General features: G+C 37.3%; 1 protein-coding gene across 1 annotated transcript in view; it reads left to right on the top strand.

Annotated features, from left to right (window-relative positions):
- Positions 1-12,045, top strand: part of rybpb (RING1 and YY1 binding protein b) — a 29,063-nt gene that overhangs the window by 13,771 nt on the left and 3,247 nt on the right. Inside the window, exons 3-4 of the mRNA XM_016476747.1 lie at positions 9,693-9,959; positions 10,044-10,139. Coding sequence (XP_016332233.1) covers positions 9,693-9,959; positions 10,044-10,139 — 363 coding nt within the window. The remainder of the gene's footprint in view (positions 1-9,692; positions 9,960-10,043; positions 10,140-12,045) is intronic.

Here is a 12,045-nt window from a genome sequence, read left to right on the forward strand (position 1 = left end):
ACGCAGAATAACATAAGTGGACTTTGAACGATTAATTGCCGCTTTGAACGATTACGTAATTGTGGCATCCATACTTGTAATCGGGATTAGAATTTCAATTAATTGTGCAGCCCTACTATAAAGGTACAGCCTTGTAGTCCAATACCATGCATAAGTAGCAGATATGTATCCCATTGACCTGATTGTCCTCTCTCCAGGCCACTTTGTGCCCCTATAGCTTGCAAGAGTCGGTGACAGTGATTGCCTGGTTAGGCTGCACTTGAAATGGAGAGCTGTGTTAATTGAGCACTTTTTTGTAGCCTCTTTTCACTGAAGCGTTCTCTCATTCTGTCTTGCTTCTACAAGCAATCCGTTTCATTTAACGCAGCCGTAATTTACTGCACCGCTAACATTTGTGTAACTGAAGCCTAGAACGGAGTCTCACGGAAATGCCAACTGCTCCAGGAATTAAAGAGCCTCCATGTGCGGTGTTATTAATTACAGAGCATCAATTTAAGGTGACACATGCCACCTTGGGGGTCTTTTCAGACCAAGGTTTATTTTCACACAGTCCTACATAGGGATGTAACGATTAACCGCGAGCCGGTTGAAAATCAATTAAAATATGTGACGATTCAAATCGGTTGAGATGCTAAACAAATCGCGATTCAGTTAGGGGTAGGAGTTTATATGAATGCATGTCTGAGGGGAACTTACTGTCTTTAGAAAAGTTTAGATTAGGGATGCTCCGATTCGCCTTTTTTGCCTCCGATTCCGATACCTAGGGTTCTGTATTGGCCGATACCGATCCGATACCAGTGAAGTTTTTTTTCCCCCATTTAAATAAATGTAGAATTTATATATCTCTGTGTGTGGAACTGATAATCATTCTTTCACAATCTACAAGATACAGACTACTTCATTATAAAGACAAATAAAATCAACAATAAATATGAAAAACTAAAGGCCTATGTATATTTATAATCTATGACAAAAATGTATCATAAACTAGGTTAGTGGATAATTCGGCAGCAAAAGTTATTCTAGAAAAATCAGTGCACAATAATTTTAGAAATCCAAACATTTAGTGAAAAAACAATATTTTGTGGGGAACAAATAAAAGTGTTGCACTAAATATGGTTGCTCATGTTGCATGTATGCAGCATCTTTGTTTGAAACATGATTAAAATGCAGTGGTTGCCTCTAATTTTAAAAGGAAAGAGCACAGACAAAGCCTTATTTTGTTTATATGAAGATATTTATTTTATTTATTTATTTGATTTGGTGCTTGTTTTAAAATTTCAATTTAGTTTTGTTATTTACATTTACATTATATTTAAATTGTTATTTAGCAGATGCTTTTATCCAAAGCGACTTACAAATGAGGACAATAGAAGCAATCAAAACCAACAAAAGAGCAATAATATACAAGTTCTATATTAGTATATTATTATAGTGTTATATTTCAATTTCACAAAGAAACATGCAGCATTTTGTCCAAGCAATAATAAAAGGACACATTTATTTATAATTTGTCTTAAATGAATAAAAAAAAAAAATTGTGAATCGGATTGAATCGTGAAATCAAAATCGTGAATCGAATCGTGAGTTGAGTGAATCGTTACATCCCTATTCCTACATTTAGAAAACGACCAGTTGTATGTTTTAAAAAACTGTAAAAGTTGTATAATGTAATCACGGTTTTAGTTTGAACATATGATTACATACGAGTAATTTTTCTTGAATATTCAGCAGAAAAGGGCAATAGCGGGTTGCAACAAGCCCTTTAAGCTAAGAAAACCCTTCGTGATAACCTTTAGTTTTAAATAAAATAAATTATCTTAGCTTAATGGGCTGGTTGCAGCTGGGCCCGGGTTTTTGCAGTGAGACTGTTGGATCTTGAAAGTTGTGAAGGGTTTCTGACTTTTAATGACCCATGCATTTTCACTTGGTTTAACCCTTTAGGCGCCAGGGTTTATTGGAAAAAATGCTGGATTTTGACATCAAGATTTCAAAAGCTTGTGGCTTGAAAGGGCTTAAAGATAGAGATCTACTGTAAATTAGAAAAATGTTGGGCATGACCGAAAGTTTATGTGGGGTGTAAACATACTCATCTAATTTGCATATTATGACGTCATCAGGGGCGGCCATCTTGAATTTCATAATATTCAGGAAATAGTAGATATTGAATTGATGTTTGAACTTATTTGCATGTTTTGTTTTGTTTTTGGTCTTTTTAATCCTCATTCCAAATGATCAGAAAAGAGGAAACCAACAATAAAACAGGAGAAAGTACTAAATTATTACTATACTATATAGTAGTAAAACGCATGTGAACAGTAGCCTACTTTTTGATCAGTTCATCAGTAATATTCAAGAAATAGTAGATATTGAATTGATGTTTGAACTTATTGACATAATTTTTTTTTTGTCTTTTTATCCTCATTCCAAATGATCAGAAAAGAGGAAACCAACAATAAAATAGGAGAAAGTACTAAATTATTACTATATTACAATACTATATAGTAGTAAAACACATGTGAACAGTAGCCTACTTTTTGATCAGTTCATCAGTAATATTCAGGAAAAAATATATATGGAGTGGATGTTTGAACTTATTTGCATGTTTTTTTTTTTTTTTTTTTGTCTTTTTATCCTCATTCCAAATGATCAGGAAAAGAGGAAACTGTACTTTGTAAGGGTGCAGCACTGGTCAAATCTTTCTCTCCTAGATAACCAGCAGGCTCATCAAAGCGTTTGATCCAGTCCTGATACATTTCTTCATTTCTCAAAAAAACCCAGCCACCATTGTCATCGCTATTTTGAACAATCGCGCCTTGCACAGCGGCACCATTGCGCTGCAAAAATGTACCGGGAGAAGCGCGATCAGTAGACGACCGATCGTCATTTCCAAAAGGCAAATATTCCCCTTCAGAGTCAGAATCGGCGAATAACATTTGCAACATCCTGACGGTACAACTTTTTATTAGCCATTTGGCGATTTTCTCTCACAATTTACTCAGACGCTCTAAACTGAACTGCTTCCGCATCAATGACACGATAGCTCACTTGCTCTGCTATTTGCTCGAACACTTTGAATAGGAACATGACGTAATTTTGGTCTAGAATCGAAGTACTACATGTCTGCCATCTAGTGGTAGGGAATACAAATGAGATATTACATCATATTAGGATCTACAGCCTATTTTATTAAGTATGATGTCTTGTCGCAATTTTGAGACTTTGGCGCTTAGAGGGTTAATCTTGAAGTTGAAGTTTCCCTTTTACTCATGTTGGTTTCTGTCGAGGGCTTGTTGAGCACTAGGACCATGTTGGAATGGAATACTAGCGTCATACTAGCGGTTTACTGCTGGAATGGAATACTAGCGGTTTACTGCATAATTAATTCATCAAGTGGCATTCATTTATCTACTGGAAGTAAATATGAATATTTCACATTTTAAATCCATTTTTGCATAAATTCTTAGGTTTAGAGCCAGATTAAATGAATCAAAGAGATGTTGTTGGCTAAATCATGATTGATGTTTCTTCCAGTTCATTGGTCAAACTGTAAATGGCAGGACAAGGCAAGTCAAGTGCATTGCATTGCACTGCATTGTGGGATGCAGTATTGTACTATGTGTGTTCTATATTGTATACATTGTCAAATGTAGGTCATCTGGGTGTTCTATGCATAAAGGAAATGCACCATGTACAGTATACATACTATACTGCAGAAGTATGCATCATTTAATTTGATGCAAATGAAAATAAGCCTGAGGGAGAGAGATACAGTCCATTCAGTAGTTTGCAATATTTGTCTTAATAGGTCATTTTCACAGCACGTGTTCTCTGTGTACACTGCATACAACAGTGCATTGTCCCTCACAGTCTCATTTTCATTCAAGCCAAATTAAATGTGGCATGTGCCCTGATTAATCCATAGTAAGAGTAATATGGTTTTACAAAACAACCACAATGACCTCTCTCATCCAGCTTCATTTAGGTTTCCCTCGACTTGGCAACGTCTGTTCGCTAATGTGAGTTTGGTCAGTGTCCATCTCAAACTGTGTGTTGTTCCACTGGAGAGATGCCACCTGTGTTCATACACGAGTCCCAGTCAACAGGGCGAGGTTGTGATGAGGCGGTCATGTGTTGATCAGTAAATAATGTGTTGTGTGGTTTTTGTCATGCTCAGGGAGTGTTGACAGCAGTCCTGACATGCCAGTGAGCTCTCGTGGCTGAGTTACAGCTGGCACTGATTCATAGCTCAAACGCTCGGCCTGTTTCTGTCTTGCTGAACTGCCCTTGATACAAATCTCCCCGCATGGCAGGACATCCACTGAGGGGAGATTAATCAAATCAATCACGGGCCTGTCCGGCGCTAGACTCCTGGGCTAAGCTCAAGTTGGAAGGGATTTTTGGATCCCCCTCAGGAGGTAAACTAAGCCAAGTCCCTGTTAAGTGGAGGATTGTGCACTTTTGACAAATCCCTGGTCTGGGTTAGAGCGAATTCCCCAGCGCTCAAGGTACTACAGGTGATGGACGGAGCGATGCAACTGTCTGTGGCTTTCAGCACTGGTGTATGATGAACTGATTGTTCTCGTAGACCTTAGTCAGGGTAGCACCATATTTATTTATGACAGGAATGAAAATGAGACAGTGAAGGATTAAAGTACAGTGTGTTCAATGGATTTGTGCTGTTGGTGAACAACATACCGAAAGTTCTGCTGACGAAATGTCTTTCTGAAAAATTTCAGTAGACAAAAACTCCATAAAACGTTGGGAGTTGTGAAAATTACATGATTTAGGACCTTTGTACAGTGCATGTCATTGTAAAGACTGTAGGTCTATCTCTAACAAACTCCTTTTTAGTGGTCGACCGATATATCGCCACGGCCGATATATCGGCTGATATTTGACATTTTTTAAATGTCGATAAGTTTTTCTGTTTGTCCGATGTGTTCGAGGCGGAACTTTTATTTTGACGGCACGACTGACTTTTATTTTGACGGCGCTGAGAATGGCAGCGCCTGAGGTGCACACAGTGCTCACATTCTCCCTCTTGTTTGCTGTTGTCGTTGACAGTTCTGTCTAAATACGGATAGAAGTCTGTCTAATAATCAGATAGAACGGTTAAACAAAGGAATTAAAATGTATACAAAAAGTCTTATAACGATTGCTTTTATATTATTAGTAATAGAAAGGCAAACATTATAATACTTTCTTGTTTGCCGTCAGCATTTATATCATTTAAACAAATCTTTGAATGTCTAATAAACATCTAATTTCAAAAACCTTGCGAACTCAGTCGGATCCAGTTGTGAGATCTTGTGAAGTGTGCATGTGTATTCTGCATGATCGCGTATGCTCTGCGTGACGGTCGATCCGTGTGAATTGAATGCTGACAGGAGGAGAGTTCAGCTTCACTGGAGACGCTCGATCGACAAACTTTAAACTCGTGATTTTAAATTATGCTGCGCTTTATGCATTTGCCCAATGTCATTATAATGTCATTTTCACTGTGTGCTGTATGTAAAATGAATGTCACCTTGGCTTTATTTGAAAAAATATGATTAATGCACACTAGGGCTGTCAAAATGGCTGAAAAACTCAATTCAAATTTTGTGCTTGAATATTATAAAAATTCGAATTATATTCGAATTTAAAATGCATAATTTCAGTTAGGGTAAAGAAAAGCTTTTGGCTTTTCTCCTGAGGCCACAAGAGAGCGCATCGAGCATAAGATAACATGACTATCCGTGAAAAAAAAGTGCATAATGTTTAAAATAATGTTTATAAACCAATTATAATTCATTAAGTTGTTTAAACAACTATAAACAAAACAGCATCATGTATGTATGTATGCATAGTTTAATACAAAGGGCCGAAAACCAATCACACAGAGTACATTTTTCATTTAAAAACACATCGTCATCGCATCTTGTGCGCCACTGATAAGGCTGCCTCCTTAATGCACGCCTAAAATTTGAATGCAACGTTTTTGCATTCGAATGTGGATTTTTATTTTAAATTCGACGAATATTCGAAATTCAGATTTTTTTTTTGACAGCCCTAATGCACACAAACTTCCCAGAATACTAAGTGCCCTGTTGGTTACAGTGTTTACTTACTTTTTAATGATATTTTTATTAAATATTTATTTATTTGTGAAAAATACTTTGTCATCTAAAGTATAATTATGTTTATTTTACAAATTTATTTTTTAATCCATTTTCAAATGATTTCACATTTCTTAAATATTAATGAAAATAAATACAATTATATCGGCTTTATACCGGCCACCCTGCTTTAATGATTTCAAATTTCTTAAATATTAATTAAAATAAATTATATAGAATTATTTTAAGACTAGAAGATTACTTTGAAAGTTGTGTAAAAAAAATAACAACAATTATTATTAATATAATAAAATTTAAATAATTACTTTATATTAATATAATATCGCTCTTTTTACCATTAATGAAGCCAATAAGCCATAAGCTGTGCATTACAGTAATTTTTATCATGGTATTTCAGACCAACCATAGGGGGAAAAAAATCACTTTAATGCATGATCTCTCGTGGCTTAATCCTCTATTACCTCTCATGGCATGCTGTTTTTTCATGTTCTGGACTGGAAATGTTGCCTGAATAAAGTAAATTTAACTTTAATAACTTTTAACTAATATTTCCACTTGTTAAATTGTTTACTTTTCCTCTGTTATTCTGCAGTGTGTTAGTTCCTGATCTTTGTTTTTCTTGCCTTGACCAGCTCAGACCCAACACATACTATTCCCACATGCTCTAAAAGATGCTCTCCAGTATCTTTTGCCAGCGGGCCCTGAAGCTCATCTAGATTCCTCGCAGAGGTTGTATTGATTGTAGTTGTGCTGGCCTCTTGAACATGATTCCCCATTATGAGGGATTGATTGGCTTCTCGTTGGCCGGTCTCCGCGAGAAAGGCGGCTGTATCCCATCACTCATAGGGAGTGAAAGAACCATCGCTATCTAAGGGCCACAGGTTTTCTTAAAACCTCCAGTAGACAGCTGGGTTATCTATTGGTTTTGAGTAGAAGGGCATCAACAGGACCAATGGGTCTTGAGATCACTAGAGCTGCTTCTATCAGTACTTCAACTGTATTCTGACATATTTTTTATTCTGTGACCACTTACACTCCTAACCAGGCACAACATGACATGATTCTAGTGGCAACCTGTTGCGACAGGCTGTGCAGACTCATTTTCCTTTGCCATTGCTTTCCAAAACACAATTGTTGTGTTCTCAGACTTATTTTAAGTGGTTAAGTCCATACAACGACACAGTGCAATGCATTGGCCAAGCATGTTTGTGCACTTACATAGAGCATGTGTCTGGCCTTAATCTTTCATTCATGAGTTTTGGAAATCTAACCACAATCTAAACAGCTAAACATTCACAACTGCGATTGATCTGAAATATTGAGGTGAAGAGGACTCCCAAGTCTAAATGTTTAGACAAAGCAAAACACACTTGTGGGCTTTGGCTCTTCCCCCATGATCAGTCGAAATCCTCTGTTACCCCCAGCTGCTGCCAGATGTTGGCCATTATGCTTGAGGAACGTGAGCTGGCTCAGGCTGCGTGGTGCTCTGCCTCAGATCTCAGACACAGCCCCTCGGCTTTTAATTAACTCAACACCGTACTGAGGAGAGAGACTCCAGCGCACAACCGCTGCCTGTCTTTCCACCATTACAGAATGTGTGCGTGAGCACAGAAGCGCAAGAAAGGTTTCCTCAACTACATAGATACTATGCATTAGTAAAGAAATTCATTTTCATTTTTATAAATCCCTTTGTACCTGGTAATGTTTAATCCTGGTGTATTTATGGTGCATATGAGAATAGATGAATATTGTGCGGTTTCTTCTCAGCTTTTGTTTCAGGTTTGTGCTTTTTATAAATAAAGTTCTCACACTGAAAAAACAAACTTGGTGAAACAGTTGACCCTTCACAAAGACCCGCCCCCTTAGTTACTGTTGCTCCGTCCGACAAGCCATGGCGCTCTCACGCCACACATCATGTTCTCACGCAGTGAAAAATACATTGCGGAGCAAAGAGGAAACTGACAACACGCCGACTGACAAGACAGAGCAGGTTACTTTTGGTATGAAACAAAGTGTCCGCTTTCAATTTTTGTAATTTTTTTTTTTTAAAGAAATTCAAACAATAAATACCGTTTTGTGCCTCTTCAATGTGTCGTGACAGATCGCTGTAGCGCCTCCGTTCAAGCGGCACGTGAACAGATCAAATCACCTGTCAATCAAGCTCATGCATGGCGAAGGGTCAATTTGCACTCAGAATTTCATTGAAAAGCACTGCTCTAAACAATGTTTTATTAAAAAAAAAAAATTTACAGTTCATGTGTATCATGAAATCGACAAGTTTGAACTTTCAAATGCATAAAGGAAATCTGAGAGGAAGTAAATACCTGATATAAATATATGATTTCAGTAAATAGCTTATAGTTGGGTCTTTTCCTCACACAAAGCTATCATATTGCTTTCATAATACTTGAGATCAAGTCGTATTGACTTTTTATGGCTTTTTTTTGGACAGCCCGTGAGTGTAAAAAGATAATAATAATAATAATAAAGTTTTTGACCATTTGAGTAAACTTTTCCCACTCTGAAACAAACAAGCCCCATCAAAACTCGCACAGAGGACTGTTGGATTGAAAACCGCTTTCCATCTGGTTTGTGGCAAATGAGGCCAAACCTTCTAGCTAATCTGATTAGTCCCTGTGACAGTAACATGCTGCAAATGTCCCAACCTATGATCCTCACAGTCATTTATTAAAGGAGTATAGTAATGAGATTACACATTCAGCAGACCCACACAGCTGGCGGGGGGCCGTCATCACATTCGGGAGACCAGTGAAAGGGTTTTAGTCACTGAAATGCCTGCGGAGGGCTTTATCTGGCTAGGTATGTCTTAATGTCTTCACAACAATCCACAGAATCTGTGCTTTAAATGGTTTTGTATAAACACTGGCTGAGGTGGATTACATGCAGATATGCGATGAAGAGCAGACGTGTTTTAGTACTGTACATTATTCATGTGAGAGGTGCTTGATATAACAATTCCTCATTCTAGAAATTAGAGTTCATTTGAATGAAGCCTTAACCACTAGTAGCAAACTTTGCTGTGAAACTGACATAGATTTTGCTACATGAATAGTATGTCAAGTCATCTGGTATTTTTTCAAAAACAAAAATGTGTGGTGTTTGAGCTGTAGTTGTCTAACCTTTTCCAGTTTTTTAGTGATTATTAATCTGTTGTAGATGAATGAAGTTCTGGTTAAACGTAAAATAATTCTGTAAGTTTGGTGGTTTATTAATTAAATAAATAAATATTTTGATCACGCTAGTTTTCTGTTGACATGCATAATTTGAAGTGACAGTTATACTTTCAGAAAATTATGTATTTTAACATATATATCCTGGTTGAGTGCATTTCACCATAGATTTCTGCATTACTGTAAATGCAGTGTTTTGCTGAACCCAGAACATTCATTTGAAAAGGATACATTACATTACTTCAGGCTTAAGATATTGAACTTGTACTTGTACTTTGCAACCTCCAGGCTCAGCAGTTAAGTGAAGAGTTTACTTTACTGGTTTCAGCGGAGTTAGTGCTGCTCTGGTACTGACTATCAACTCTGTTCGGCCCCACAGGAAACCCCGGATAAACTCACAGCTGGTGGCACAGCAGGTGGCACAGCAGTACGCCATTCCTCCTCCCCCAAAGAAAGAGAAGAAGGAAAAGCCTGAGAGGCCTGAGAAAGATCGAGCCGAGGGGGAGCGTCCTGATAGAAATCCACATGACAACGAACACACGGACAAGGACAAGAGTGAGAAGGAGCAGCCTGACAAAGAGAAGAAGGACCGAGAGAAAGAAATCACCCCAGCCATCACCAAGAAACCCAACAGCAAAAAGAACAAGTACGTTAGTCACCAATAAGAATGTGAGAAACTTCTGATTTTCTGCTTTATGGCATGTGTAACCAAAAAAGTTTCTCTTTACAGACCCAAGTCAGACAGCCATCAAAGCCCACCCAGTGAACGAAACAGCATTCAGTCCGGCAAATCCACAACCAAGACCAAGAACTCCCATATCTCCAGGTATCTCACCTTTATCTTTGTATGCAACTAAGCTCACAGCATTCTGTAATGACAAATCTACAAATCCGAGTTTTCTTCTCACGGTTGAGAAAAATCCTGATCCAAGTTCGCTCCATAGCAGTTTGTGGTCAGTTACCTCTCTATTGTAAAGTTCTTTTAATGTGTGTTGCTGGACACAAGATGTATAAAATGAAATCATGTTTGTGAAATTCCCATCAAGTTGAGGGAATTTGAGGCTGTTCTTGGCTAATGCTGTAGAACGGCTGCTATTGTAAATTAATATGTGACCCTGGAACACAAGACCATACATAGGGGTCAATTTTTCGATATTGAGATTTATACATCATTTGAAAGCTGAATAAATAAGCTTTCCATTGATATTTGGATATGAATATTTGGCCGAGATACAACTATTTGAATATCTGGAATCTGAGGGTGCAAAAAAATCAAAATACTGGGAAAATTGCCTTTAAAGTTGTCCAAATGAAGTTCTTAGCAATGTTTGTGCTCCAGGGTCACATATTTTCTTTATCCATTTTTACTATTTTGTTCACTCTTTCTTTTGCTCCCTTGTTCTTTCACTCTTCCATCCTTCCTTCCTACTTAATACCTACATACCGACTTGCCTACCAGTCAACCAAAACAAGAACACTTTAATTTGATCAAAACTGACAGCGAAGACATTTATAATTTTACAAATAATTTATTTTTCAAATAAATGCTGCTCTTTTGAATTTTCTATTTATCAAAGAATTGTGAAAAAATAATGATAATAATAAAAATAAATGTTTGTTGAGCACCAAATCAGCATATTAGAATGATTTCTGAAGGATCATATGACACTGAAGACTGAAGTAATTGCTGCTGAAAATTCAGCTTTGGCATCACAGTAATAAATAATGTTTAAATAAATTAAAATAGAATACAGTGTCATTTTATTTCACAATAGAACTGTTATTACTGCATTTTTGATTAAATAAATGCAGCATTGGAGAGACTTAATATAGTTTTCAAAAACATCACACAAAAAAAACTTTCCAACCCCAAACGTTTGAATGGTGGTGTATTGACCTGTTAACATGTAAAGGCCCGTTCACACCAAGAACGTTAACTATAAAGATAACTTAAAAGAAAACTAGTGTCCACACCAGCCGACGATATCGTCTATTCTAAGCGCATGCTCATCTGCTGCTTTAAATTCTCGAGCTCATTATAGCAGGATTGATTCTGATTGGGTGTCAATGTTTTTATCGTTCATCAGCTGGAAAAAAATTGTTCTGAAAGTGATTCCAACGATATCGTTTCTCTGTGCCTTTATCATTATAGCTGTGATGTGGACTCTGCTATTCTTTAATATTGAGAACAATTTTTAGAACTGTATCTTTACCTTTATCCTTATCTTTATAGTTATCATCCTTGGTGTGAACAGGCCTTAATCCTTGTAGCGTTTTGGACTTTTGGATCATTCATGTCAGCTCCCTACTCCACAGGGCTCCAGACTACAACTGAATGATCACAGTTTGCACAGATTTGCCAGCATGAATTTAGTTAGAGAAAATCACTAAGAGTATTGGTTTCTGTGGTTTAATTTGTCATTTTGAGGGTGCTGGTACCCAAAGTGCTGCCTCTCAGCACTGCTCGCATACTCTGGAAAGGTGAAGACACTTCTATTAGCACTAGTCACTTTCATACAGTCTCATAAAGCTGCTTGATGCTGTCATTTAAAAGCCAAAATAATGGTAGTGTAATAATAATAACTGCAGTTGAAGGTCTGGCTTGAGAATGTGTTGTAAGTCACTCTGACAGTGAACAAAGCTGGCTGTAACGAAAGTCACTGCAGAAAGTGCACTGATTTCACAAATATCTCTCTCTCTCTCTCTCTCTCTCTCTCTCTCTGTCTGTCTGT

Source organism: Sinocyclocheilus anshuiensis, unplaced genomic scaffold (genome assembly GCF_001515605.1).
Source record: "Sinocyclocheilus anshuiensis isolate Anshui unplaced genomic scaffold, SAMN03320099.WGS_v1.1 scaffold396, whole genome shotgun sequence".
Classification (NCBI taxonomy): Eukaryota; Metazoa; Chordata; class Actinopteri; order Cypriniformes; family Cyprinidae; genus Sinocyclocheilus; species Sinocyclocheilus anshuiensis.